The sequence below is a fragment of the Triplophysa rosa genome, linkage group LG9 (assembly GCF_024868665.1).
Source record: "Triplophysa rosa linkage group LG9, Trosa_1v2, whole genome shotgun sequence".
Taxonomy (NCBI): domain Eukaryota; kingdom Metazoa; phylum Chordata; class Actinopteri; order Cypriniformes; family Nemacheilidae; genus Triplophysa; species Triplophysa rosa.
This window is the reverse complement of record NC_079898.1, coordinates 14,858,070-14,870,339: the sequence shown is the minus strand read 5'-3', so window position 1 is coordinate 14,870,339 and position 12,270 is coordinate 14,858,070. Positions and strand designations below refer to the sequence as shown.

General features: G+C 40.4%; 1 protein-coding gene across 1 annotated transcript in view; it reads left to right on the top strand.

The window, feature by feature from the left end:
• Positions 1 to 11,976, top strand: part of prim2 (DNA primase subunit 2) — a 60,521-nt gene extending 48,545 nt beyond the window's left edge. The window contains exons 11-14 of the mRNA XM_057342891.1: positions 1,995 to 2,121; positions 2,406 to 2,488; positions 8,541 to 8,609; positions 11,413 to 11,976. Of these exons, the coding sequence (XP_057198874.1) occupies positions 1,995 to 2,121; positions 2,406 to 2,488; positions 8,541 to 8,609; positions 11,413 to 11,631 (498 nt within the window). The 3' untranslated portion in view covers positions 11,632 to 11,976. The remainder of the gene's footprint in view (positions 1 to 1,994; positions 2,122 to 2,405; positions 2,489 to 8,540; positions 8,610 to 11,412) is intronic.
• Positions 11,977 to 12,270: the final 294 nt, after the last annotated feature.

The window sequence follows — 12,270 nt, the reverse complement described above, 5'->3', positions numbered from 1 at the left end:
AAAACTTACAATATATTTATTACAAATATATATTGAATCGTCTATTTGACTAAACACTATACACTGATCAGAGTTGTTCAGAGTTTTCTATTTTATTTTAAAGGGGTGAAAAATGTATGCGCTATGGATGTGACAAAAAAGGATGCATGTTTTTGAGAGACGGCATATGTTGTAGGATTTAAAAGCAATAAAATAAAGAAGGGATGTCTTTTCATAGAGCACAAAACATTTGTTATATTTTAATTTTCATGTGCCCATTTATGAGTAATGTGGGCCATTATGGATGTGACAATTCTGTTATGGATGTGGCGGTTTACTTACCTGACTGCTTAAACCGTCAGGTTTGGGACATACCAAAACTAAACTAAACCAGTTTTTAAATTCATGTTAATTTTTAATTACTTTTGTAATGATAATATACAGTAAATAGAGTACCTCAGAGATTGAAGATTGAAGCCTAAATACAATCGCCAGAAGTAAAAAGCTAACATGAGGCTATAAACAGACTACACTACGGTCGCTCGATATCAACGTCACCACCACCACCAAGCCTCCAACTTTTTAAAACTTTATTAAAAACTGTTCCCTGGTAAGTAATGAATGAATCCCCATCCATGTTTTTAGAGATTTTTGCCCGTGTTGTTTTATTTGTGAGATTTATATGCGTGAAGACGTCTAACGTCCCTGCCAAAGGATATAGTCGCTTGTAGCAACATGTTAGCAACTTGTTAGCAACCACCATTTTTAAGACACTGTAAAGCTTTAAAAAATCACGAGCTGGCTTTAAATGGTGTGTTTTATGTCATAGATTAAAACGTGAAAATATTTAGAGGTTTTGTTAACCACAAACCTTATTTCAGGTGATTTAAACAAAATATTTAAAAAAAACCCATAGACTTTGGGCGATGGAACCGGAAATGCTAAAATGCTAACTCATTTCCGGGGTTTGCACACAAAAATACGTCATCTCTGAGGTACTCTATTGAAATAAAAGCATTTTTCACTAGTGGTCTCAGGGTTTTTCACCCCACTGCATATTGTTTCATTGTTCTGTTAGTTCTATACACTATTATTTAGGCCTGGGCAAAATCGATTAATCGTATTTTAAAATCGCAATGTCAATTAATCGTTTTTAAAATGCGGCCTATTCAATATCCATTCTCAAAAGCCGTGAATCGATTTTTTTCTTACATATTTCCGCAAGCACTAAGCATTCTTTAACGTGAATGTTATTGCTACTACTTCCACTAGATGTCACTTTACAATGGGTGGATGTTACAACAGGGAGCATATCATTCATTCATTGCTTAATTAACTTGGCGAATGCTGGTGTGTCAAATTTATCATCACCTTCACATAAAAGGCAGCGGTTCATATGATTGCAGCCTCTCTTTACAGCTAATTTTGTGAAGAAAAAAATATATACTGTATCTTAAATGTAAAATAACCTGATCCTGTTTGATCAAGGTATGCGACTGTTCTGTTTCAATATTCCCAAGTATATAGAATGTAACTATAGAATTTGTATTAAATCTATAATCATTGACTCGAATCGAGAATCGAATCGAACCGAGAGCTTGTGAATCGTAATCGAATGGAAACATCAGAATCGATACCCAGCCCTACTATTATTATTTCAGTTTGAGCTTTACTTTTGCTTGAATGGCTGGACTTTCCTTTGTGTTAATTATTGTTTTATTTGATTCGATGATGAAAACTTAGAGATTTGAATATAAACGTGGTGGAATACAGACTGGGTGGAGAGAGAGAGAGAGTAGCCACATTATCCATAATCCAGTCACAGCTGTCTGCGGTTTGGCGACACCACTACAGCAGGTCGCCGCTAATAGCTCTATATTTCATAGTGGAAAACGCCCTGCCTCAACCCGCTTGATGTACGACGATGTCTACGCTTCACCCGCAACCTTCTCCCGCTTCTCTCACAAACTCATAGTGTCTCTCTCCTTCTGTCTCTTCTCTGTCTCGCTCTGCAGTTTGACAAAGCATATGCCTACAGCATCCGCCACATGTTCGGGAAGGAAGGCAAGCGCACTGACTACACCCCCTACAGTTGCATGAAGGTGATTTTGTCAAACCCACCCAGCCAAGGCGACTACCACGGTGAGTCACAGCGAGTCAAAATGTTGATTTTAAACGCGATCGGGCCCCGCAAGGCCCGTGTTCGCTTCTCTGGCGATATCTTTAGATAATGACTGCTTAGTATGCAGGTGGTCTTGGATTTGTTTAAAAAATGCCCAAATCCATAGAGCCTAATTGATAACACCTGCTGTTTTCAATGCATGTAAGACAAAAGGTTTATCGTGTTTCTACTGTCACGTTTTCAGACACTTGATCAGACTGATTGTAAACCATTTATCACATCTTCCTCCTCCTCTTCCTCACAGGGTGCCCATTCCGCCACAGCGACCCTGAGCTACTGAAACAGAAGTTACAGTCCTATAAAATCTCCCCCGGTGGGATCAGTCAGGTTTGTACGACCACTAAAACACACTTGAGCAGACTCAGCACACTGTGCAGAGAGAGGGGTGACCACTGGGTTAAGGGGGGTTCTGCTTTAAGTGAACTTCAAGTGCGTAAAGGCCTTTATAAAACATAACAACATAAGTTGCCATTCATTAAAATGATTTGTTTCAAACATTATCCTTTACTCAACCACACACCAAAGCAAAAATGCCAAATAGTGAACAAAAAGGACGTTAACTTGACAATTAAAATGGAACAATTGTCTAATAATCTTATAAAAAAGGGTATAATTCATTTTTAACAAGGCATCCCTGAAAGGCCTGCCCTGCCGTACTTGTGGAATATTAATGATTCTGCTGTACTTCTGGAATATTAATGATGAAAAGCAGTAACATTCAGGATTCTCCAGTGTAATGACGGCTTCAACTCTCTGTGTTGATTACTTTGACCTTTGCTGTATCCAGTGATTTGGAGCATTCTTTAAAGTATTCTTAAAAGTCATTTCAGCTGGGGTTTTTTCGCACATTAAAGCAGCTTCAATGGGCCGGGCAATGAAATGAGATGGTCCGGCCTGGCGGTAATGTTCTCGGAGTTATAAACCTTACACACTAATGTAATTAACCGACTGGTTTTAATAAGGCCGTTAAATTCAACGCTGAAAGGCTCTTAAAGGGATAGTTCACCCCAAAATGAAAATGATGTCATCATTTAGTCACCCTCTTGTCATTTCTAACCCGTATGACTTTCTTTTTCAGAACACAAAAGAAGATATTTTGAAGAATGTTGGTAAATGGCGGTACCCGTTGACTTTGGTTTTGGTCTATACCAGTGGTTCTCAACTCTGGCCCGCGAGATCTATTTTCCTGCCGAGTTTAACCCCAACTCTGATATAAAACACCTGAACAAGCTAATCAGCGTCTTTAGGAATAGATGCGTTCAACTTAATGCGGCGCTGCGCAAATCTATCAGCGGGTGACATTTAAGTACCGCGATAGCGATTCAAGTGCAGATTGCTCGGTAGGCATTTGAATCGCTCTTGCGGTACTTTATTGCGTGCGATATGCCAAACAATCTGCGCAGCCCAGCATCAAGTTGAACGCGTCTGTTCCTGAAGTCATTGATTAGCCTCTTCAGGTGTTTTATATCAGAGTTGGGGCTAAACTCGGCAGGAAAGTGGATCTCGCGGGCCAGAGTTGAGAACCACTGGTCTATACCATAGAAGGGAATGGGTGCTGGTGCTGTTCGGTTACCAACAATCTTCCAAATATCTCCTTTGTGTTCTGCAGAAGAAAGAAAGTCATACAGATTCTAAATGACAAGAGGATGAGAAAATGATGACAGAATTTTCATTTTGGGTGAACTGTCCCTTTAAAAAGAATGTTTAGGCGTACTTGAAGTCAAATGTTGCATTCTATCTCTGGTGTTAGAGTTTCAATTCATATGAATGCATAAGTATTAAAGTGAAATCATAGAGGTGCAATTTCATCTGCCATCATTTTTTATTTTTGGGTTGGGACATTCGAGGTGTAAATTAGAGCAACGATAGGTGCCAACTACAGTTTCATTTCTTATAAAAAGACTTGGAAATATAAGTTGATGGTGTACTTCTGAAGATAACACTATATTGTTTTATGGCTTTTCAAACCTCGAAATAACACAAACTGGATATAAATGCAAGTAATGTGAAAGCAGTGCTATATGAAAATGTTTCCACTGTAAGGTGCACTGGTTTTAGCCCTGCATGGTTCGTCCGGTACTGTACCTCCCACAGTGCAGTTGAGGGAAATGGCTGATGGCTGCCTAATGCAGTCCGACATGCCAGCCCACGGGTAGCACATTTCCAATCCAATTAAATTCATAATTTCAGCGGAGACCCCAAGCAGTGTCCTTATAAACTCGGAGTATTCGGTGAGCCTCAGACCTGTGGGTGTGTGAAGCAACAGCTTGATGTTCACCCCGGGAGCTCTCTCAGCACGTGGCCCTCTCGCCGCAGAGCCTGCCCAGTGCGCTGGATAATTAAAAAGCACAGAAAATGTGAAAAGCCTGGGCAGTAGGGTGATTAAAATGCCGAACGTCAACCTTCTCACTCAACCTGTCTGTTGACAGTGTGACACTGCAGTCAAAAGGGAGAGACTCTAGTCAGGGAGAGAGAAACTGCTGTAGCTCTCAGTAAGATCCAGTCGCAGTGTAGCTCCTCCCTCACAGAGAGAAGATTAAATGTGTGCCACAGGTCGAACAGTTGAGGTGGATGCTGGAACATGTGGAGGTCATGCCTGTCTTTGATGGATTTAATCCCAGCGTGCACATCATGCCATGCATGTTTATTCTTAGGTTGAGGAAGGTGGTTTGCTAATACATTTGTAAACCACACGTTGTTTGCTTGGCAAGAGGAGCTTAGGTTATATTCAGAATTGTCATTTGTTTTCAGGGAAGATGCCCAGCAAAGAGTTTTACATTTGTAGAAACATGCTGTATGTTATGTGATGTTCATGATCATGTCTTTCGAAACATTTTCTGTCATTTATTCCATGACGCATAAAAGAAGAATTTAGAAGAATTGTCACAAAATGTATGCTGATGACATTGGGCAAACTCCAAAAATATAGGGAACCTTTTAATATGTCATTATAAGTCATAATAAGTGAATAACTGATCAAAATTGTGACCCTTTTTGTGAAAACCAGGCTTAATTCTGAAGCTAGTTTTGAGATTTGTAGCATCAAAGTTAACATGGCCTTAGTCAATATTAAAGATATCAAGGTTATATTTTCACAGAATGTTATTTTTATTGTGTAGGATGATTTTATGTAGAAAACGATCAATCGGAAAACAAATGACTTTATCTGGGTTTTCACAGGCAGGGTTACAATTTTGGACTTAATGGTGACTATAGATGACCATTTCTTGGAAACAAAACTGTGAAGATTCTTTAAAATTCTTCATTTGTACAGTATTTCACAGAAAAAATAATTGCATACAGGTTTGGAACAGCATAGTACATAAGAGTAAATAATGCAGAGATTGTTACTTTTTAATTAAGTATTCATTCTAATGTAACACGCAACAAAACCTTTGCTTTGAGCCTTAAATTAAAGTGTGATATTTCTGTTGAATCCGAATTTCTGTTGAATACATTTCTTTGCTCTGATGAACACAAAGATGCACTTAAGATCTGCGAAGAGGATGTTTGCCAGCTTTTCCGCAAACAAAAGATCAGAAAAGCACCAGGCCCAGACAATGTCTCACCTTCCTGCCTGAAAGTCTGTGCGGAGCAGCTGTCGCCCATCTTCACTAATATTTTTAACAGATCTTTGGAGCAGTGTGAAGTCCCTTCATGCTTCAAACGCTCCACCATCATCCCTGTACAGAAGAAACCCAAAATATCTGGACTTAATGACTACAGGCCTGTTGCTTTAACATCTGTGGTCATGAAGTCATTTGAGAGACTTGTACTGGCCCACCTGAAGGACATCACCAGACCACTTCTTGATCCCCTCCAGTTTGCTTACCGAGCAAACAGGTCTGTGGGCGATGCAGTAAACATGGGACTGCATTACATCCTACAACACCTAGACAGACCAGGGACTTACGTCAGGATCCTGTTTGTAGACTTCAGCTCGGCCTTCAACACCATAATCCCAGACCTCCTCCTGCCCAAGTTTACCCAGCTCTCTGTGCCAACCTCTACCTGTCAGTGGATTATTAACTTCCTGTCGAACAGGCAGCAGCTAGTGAGGTTGGGAAAATTTAAATCCAGCACATGTACCATCAGCACCGGAGCTCCTCAAGGATGTGTTCTTTCTCCACTGCTATTTTCACTCTACACAAACGAATGCACCTCTACAGACCCTTCTGTCAAACTCCTGAAGTTTGCAGATGACACCACAGTCATTGGCCTTATTCAAGACGGTGATGAATCTGCCTACAGAAAGGAGGTTGCTCAGCTGGCTGCCTGGTGTAGTCAAAACAACCTAGAGCTGAATGCATTCAAGACAGTGGAGATGATAGTGGATTTCAGAAGGAACCCTCCATCACTTCCTCCCCTCACCATCCTGGACAGCACTGTGGATACTGTGGAGTCATTCAGGTTCCTGGGCTCCACCATCTCTCAGGACCTGAAGTGGGAGTCCCACATAGACTCCATTGTAAAGAAGGCCCAGCAGAGGTTATACTTCCTCCGTCAATTGAGGAAGTTCAACCTACCACAGGAGCTACTGACCCAGTTCTACTCAGTGGTCATCGAATCTGTTCTGTGCACTTCAATTACTGTTTGGTATGGCTCGGCCACCAAATCAGACCTACGAAGACTACAACGGACAGTTCGTAGTGCTGAGAAAATTATTGGTGCTCCTCTGCCCACACTTCAGGACCTGTACGATTCCAGAGTGAAAAACAGGGCAAGAAAAATCATCATTGACTCCACACACCCAGCACACAAACTCTTTGATCTGCTGCCCTCTGGCCGGCGCTTTAGAGCACCAAACACCAGGACTTCCAGACACAGAAGCAGCTTCTTCCCCCAGGCAATCTCCCTCCTAAACAGATAACTGCTCCTTAAGAGCAATATTCCACTTCCACTACTCCTATAGTGTGCACTATAGTGCCTTATTATATCTACATCTTATGTATACATGTATATAACACTACCTCTACTTACTACATTATCCATTTGCACAAGTGTACATACAATCTGTTAATATGTTTATTCTACTATATACTACCCTGTACAATGTCTCTTATATGTTATTATCCCCCATTTTCTGTAAAATAGTCTTTATTTTATATATGCACAATTTAGAATCTTTTAGACTGTAAATCGTATTATATTGTATTGTCATTGTGTTGAATGTCTGTACTAGAAGCTTCCAACACCAAAGAAAATTCCTTGTGTGTGCAAGCACACTTGGCAATAAAGCTCTTCTGATTCTGATTCTGAAAGGAAGATATTTGGAAGAATGTAACAAACAGATGTCACCCCCCATTGACCGCGATAATAGGGAAAAGAAATACTATTGGAGTCAATGGGGGGTGAGATCTGTTTGGTTACTGACATTCTTCCAAATATCTTTCTTTGTGTTTAGCAAAACAAATAATTTTATACTGAGGGTGAGTAAAAAATGACAGATTTTTTTCCGGGGTGAACTGTCCCTTTAACTTCATTTCCCCAGCGTACATTAAACCCCTGCTTGGTGTTGTACGGTATTTATTACCTTTGCATTCAGGTAGCTTTTGTCTCCGGAGCTCTCGAGTTAGGTGTCGGATGATGTTGGCTTTCACCTTTAAATCCATGTATTATGTATTTCTGCTCCTGCCAATATGTTAGTTGAGGTGGAAAGCCATGCTTTACCACTGGGAATACATGGTGTTAAAAGCTTCACCCGAGGGGAGGTCTAAGCGGAAAAAGAAAAGGGAGGGAAGCAGGTTGTTAAAAGCTTCTGTCTCTATTGAGCTGTTTGATGGCATTTTACCTCAGTGTCTCACCTGAAACCTCATAAACGTTTGCTGCGTCAGTGTTTTTAGGGAAGATATAGCGCAATGCTTTTTAATGGTGTTATTCATCAGTATTGTTTAGCAAAGACTCTTAGATATTGATTTGACATTTGGGCTAATGCTTTTACCCGTTTTATGGAGCAAGGAATACTACAGCCGGGTTATCATTTGCCTTACAAATTGTGCGTGAATTCAACAGCCTTAGTATTTTTAAAAGGGACGGGCTTTTTGGTGATTGTCTTTTTAAGTGCTTGACAGATAAATCAACAGAGAACTTAGAACTTAAAAGCACCCATCTGTGCTTTTTTTTGTTGAAGTATGTGCATATGGAATATGTCAGACACCGTGAATGACTTTTTGTCGTCGTCAAGTTAAAAATAGTTTCAAAGATCCATTTTCCAAATATCCAAAGTCATCATTTGTGTTTGCATGTAGTGCTTATGTAGCTGACAGATAAGCGTAGAATAATCTAAGGACAATGTCAATTTCTCTCAATCGTCGTTATCACTATTACTGCCTCTCACCTTCTCTTTTATCCCTCTTGTCTCTCTGTCTCTCGCTCACAGATTCTGGAGCTAGTCAAGGGAATGCACTATCAGCTGGCCTGCCAGAAGTACTTTGAGCTGACACACAATGTAAGGATGCTTTTCTTTTTGGTTCTGCTGTAATTGGCCCTGCCAAAGGCAGCTCAGGGACAGCCCTGACACTCGCTGCCGAGCTACACCACTTCATTTTCATAGCTTAATTATTAAGATTCATTAGACTTTCGACAAATTACATGAATATATATTTTGATTCATCTTAAACTTTTTAATGAGTACTAGGAGTTTCAGTCCAATCAAGGTCATTAAAATTTCCACAACATGTTTTAAGAGGAATATAAGAGCTGTGCTTTCAGTGCAAGAGAACGTAAACTCCTATATTAAACGCTGAATGCGGTGAATCATTTCTTTTTGTGTTCGGATTGCCCTTTTAGATTGGACTCGGGGCAGTGCGGTTTCAATATGCTTTCTTTTGACAGGGCCACAATAGCAGTGGATTTATGGGTCTGAGGGGGTTGAAAAAGCAAATGATTACAGCTCAATTTCAGCGGTTATCTAATGGATTTCTTCAGATTTCACATGGTACTTTGATATTGCAGACAGTGGAAATGACTCTCGCGGCAACCTTTCTGTATTTTATTCATTTCTCGTGGAGAAGAGAAGCGGTTCGGAGCAATGTCAGTCAGGATTACCTAAGTGACATCTGCGCTGTGTCCTTCTGCTAAAAACGCAGGCCGACTGACATGTCGAGAATGAAAATGCGCACACACCCACACCACACGAACAGGTGCTATCTGCCGGGTGACAGGTTAATATGAAGAGGGGGGGGAGAAAAGACAGTTTTGGATGTGAAAGCGAGTGGGTAAACCTTTCAAATGTTTGTCATCAGTGTGTCGCCAGATGGATTTTAAACAGGGAGGCTTTGGTTACAAGCCAAGCCAAGTATTTATTTATGCGACGGGCGAATTCACGAGCCGCCTATTTTTCGGTGTCTAGCTGAAGCAATTAGACACCTTCGTGATCTTAAACCCCTGGATGTTTATCAAGCTGATGTGAAAAAAAATATGTAGCATAAGTCCCTCACACGCAAATCTCAGTATGTAGTTTAAATGGTTTGCTGTTGCTGTCGCCGCCGTTGACGGCTTTGTTGCATGTCGAGACAAGTAAATCAAAGAATGTGTGTATAAATTCCTAATCTCCTGCACGACTGGATTTATTCCCTCAATAAGAAAGGTTTATAACAGTGTTTTTGTCTGCGCCACCCCTCCTTTAATGCCATAATGCACTCAAAGTGTCACTGATAGGATATAATGGCTTTTAATGGCTCCCTGTGAAATAGCAGTGCCTTCGCAGTCCAAGGGCATCATTTAGCTTGTGGACCCCAGGGCTCCCGGCACCGGGGGTCATTGCAGATGACTAATAGCCTCCAGCCAAACAGCGTGAGCCGCTTATGATGCGGCAGAATGAGTAAGTTTGTCTTTCTGATGAACAGCCTACAATAACAGGATTTGAGAGATAAACCCCCCGCCACCCCAATGAAAATCACATCTCGCAAATTCATGACTCATATTTTAGGGTCAGCGAATGAAGGAAGCGATGACATTAATGAGGCAGTAAAACATTCTCGTTGGTGCTTCAGCGGATCCCCTCCCGCCTTCGTCTGCTACCAAAATCATCTCGGTCCCAAATCCAGGCTCGCTAGGCCCCAACAAAAGAGACTTTAATCACTACCATACGTGCCCCCCGCTTCCACAGCCGCGACATATAACAAATAGACGCTGGCGTTCCTGCCTCCATCGCAGCATTTATTTAAAGGTCAAAATGTAATACTTCACTGATGAAATATTTACACAACGGCAATAAATCAAACGATAGCGAGAATAATGAAACGCAGGAGAGGAGTAGAAGGTGGTCTCAGAAATGAGCTTGTTGAATCTCCTGGATTGATTCCTTTCTCGGCTTCGGCTTGAATTCTTTCATGTTTATGCATTTTTCAATGGCTACAGAGTAGCCGGCCGCGGACGGTCCACCGTAATGCGGTAACTCAGAAATGGATGTGTAATAGATCTTTCAGTCCACAACTTAACAAGCGTAGGGACCCCGGCGCACTCGTCTCCGAGAGACGGACCAGCTTTGATTCATGAGGAGTGTCAGGGGCGTGCTGAGTCTGAAGCATAATTAAACAGCCATATCCTCTGCACTTTAAAACAAATGAATTGGATGACGTCGTGATGCAGCTTTCAGGAAGCCATCAGAGACTTAAACTCGCTTTGATTTAACAACCAAGGTTGACAAGAGGTAGAGATCTTGTCTGTCTTTCAACTTGTGAATGAGGTAAATGCACCAAGGGCATCACTTTAACATGCATGGTGGAGCACTTGGTTAGTTAACAATTGTTTCTGATTGTTGTTTTGACATTTGCTTGTGTTACAATGTTGATAATTACGGAAACTAATTTAGACTTTTTACTTTGGTTAGGAGTGTCACCGTTACAGTAAAGCACTCATAATTGAATTAGATGGAGCAACACGATAAACATGAAAATACATAATTACAGTACAAAGGCTTATCTGCATTGATCTGTAGAATACAGGATAATACATTCTTTAATTCATCTCATTATTCAAGTGTAACAAATACAAGCTTCACTTTTGAGCTTTTAAACCCTGAAAAGTGTCTGGCCCAGTTTATTTCCATTATAAGTGCCTTATATGTGTGTACTGTAACTGAAGAACAAGTCAATAATTTTTCTACAGTAATCGACTTTATGCTGCAAATGCCGCTAACATCCATTGAACATCCAGAACATTCCTTTAAATCTGTAACTTGCTAAACTACATCATTGGCAATTGTCTGATTCTGTCGTATGTTGTCTAAACATAATTTCTCATTACAGATCGAGGATGCTGGGTTTTCTCTTAACCACCCCAACCAGTACTTTACCGAGAGTCAGAAGTTTCTCGGTGGAGGCATCAAGAAAGAAATCGAGACGACCCAAAGAAGTCAAGAAAATGTGTCAAGTAATGCACCCAACATGTCCCAACCGCCTCCAGCGAACTCCAAACAGACCCATGAGGAGATGGGAGATTTAGACTCTTTCTTCCAGGATGAATAATTGTGGATGTGGGTGTGATCAGCAGACCATATAGAGCTCTTACAACACTTACAAAAAATGCCGGGTTATTTTAACCTATAGTTGGGTAAAATATGGAGAGATGCAGTGCTTGGGTTTTATATGAATCTGTGCTGGGTTGTTTAAAACAACCAATTAAAACCTGTACATATTTACCCAACCATGGGTTTGAAACAACTTGACGTTTTGTAGTGTGTTTGATACAAATTATATGTACAATATTAAAATGTTAGTTGAAGCTTGTTGTTGTGCTTTTCCTTTTGGTAATGGAAAAAAGTTTTTTTTAAATCACCTGCTTTTAAATATGGAATAAAATTGCTTGTGAATAAATACATAATAAACTTTTTTCTTTAAAATCCTTTGTTTGAAGTTATTACCAGCTTTGAAAAACATCTCTCTAGTAATCAGTGTAGTAATCATCTTGCTACTATGTCTCTCCATTTTGTTTCAGTGATGTCTCAATTATTTCAAAGAAAGGGGATTTCAGATTTTACCTTCAGCTTGCATTTATGCATATGGCAGATGCTTTTATCCAAAGCAACCTGCAGTGCATTCAACCTATACATTTTATATCAAACTTGTGACATTAGCATTGCAAGTGCCATGCTCTCACAGTCGAGC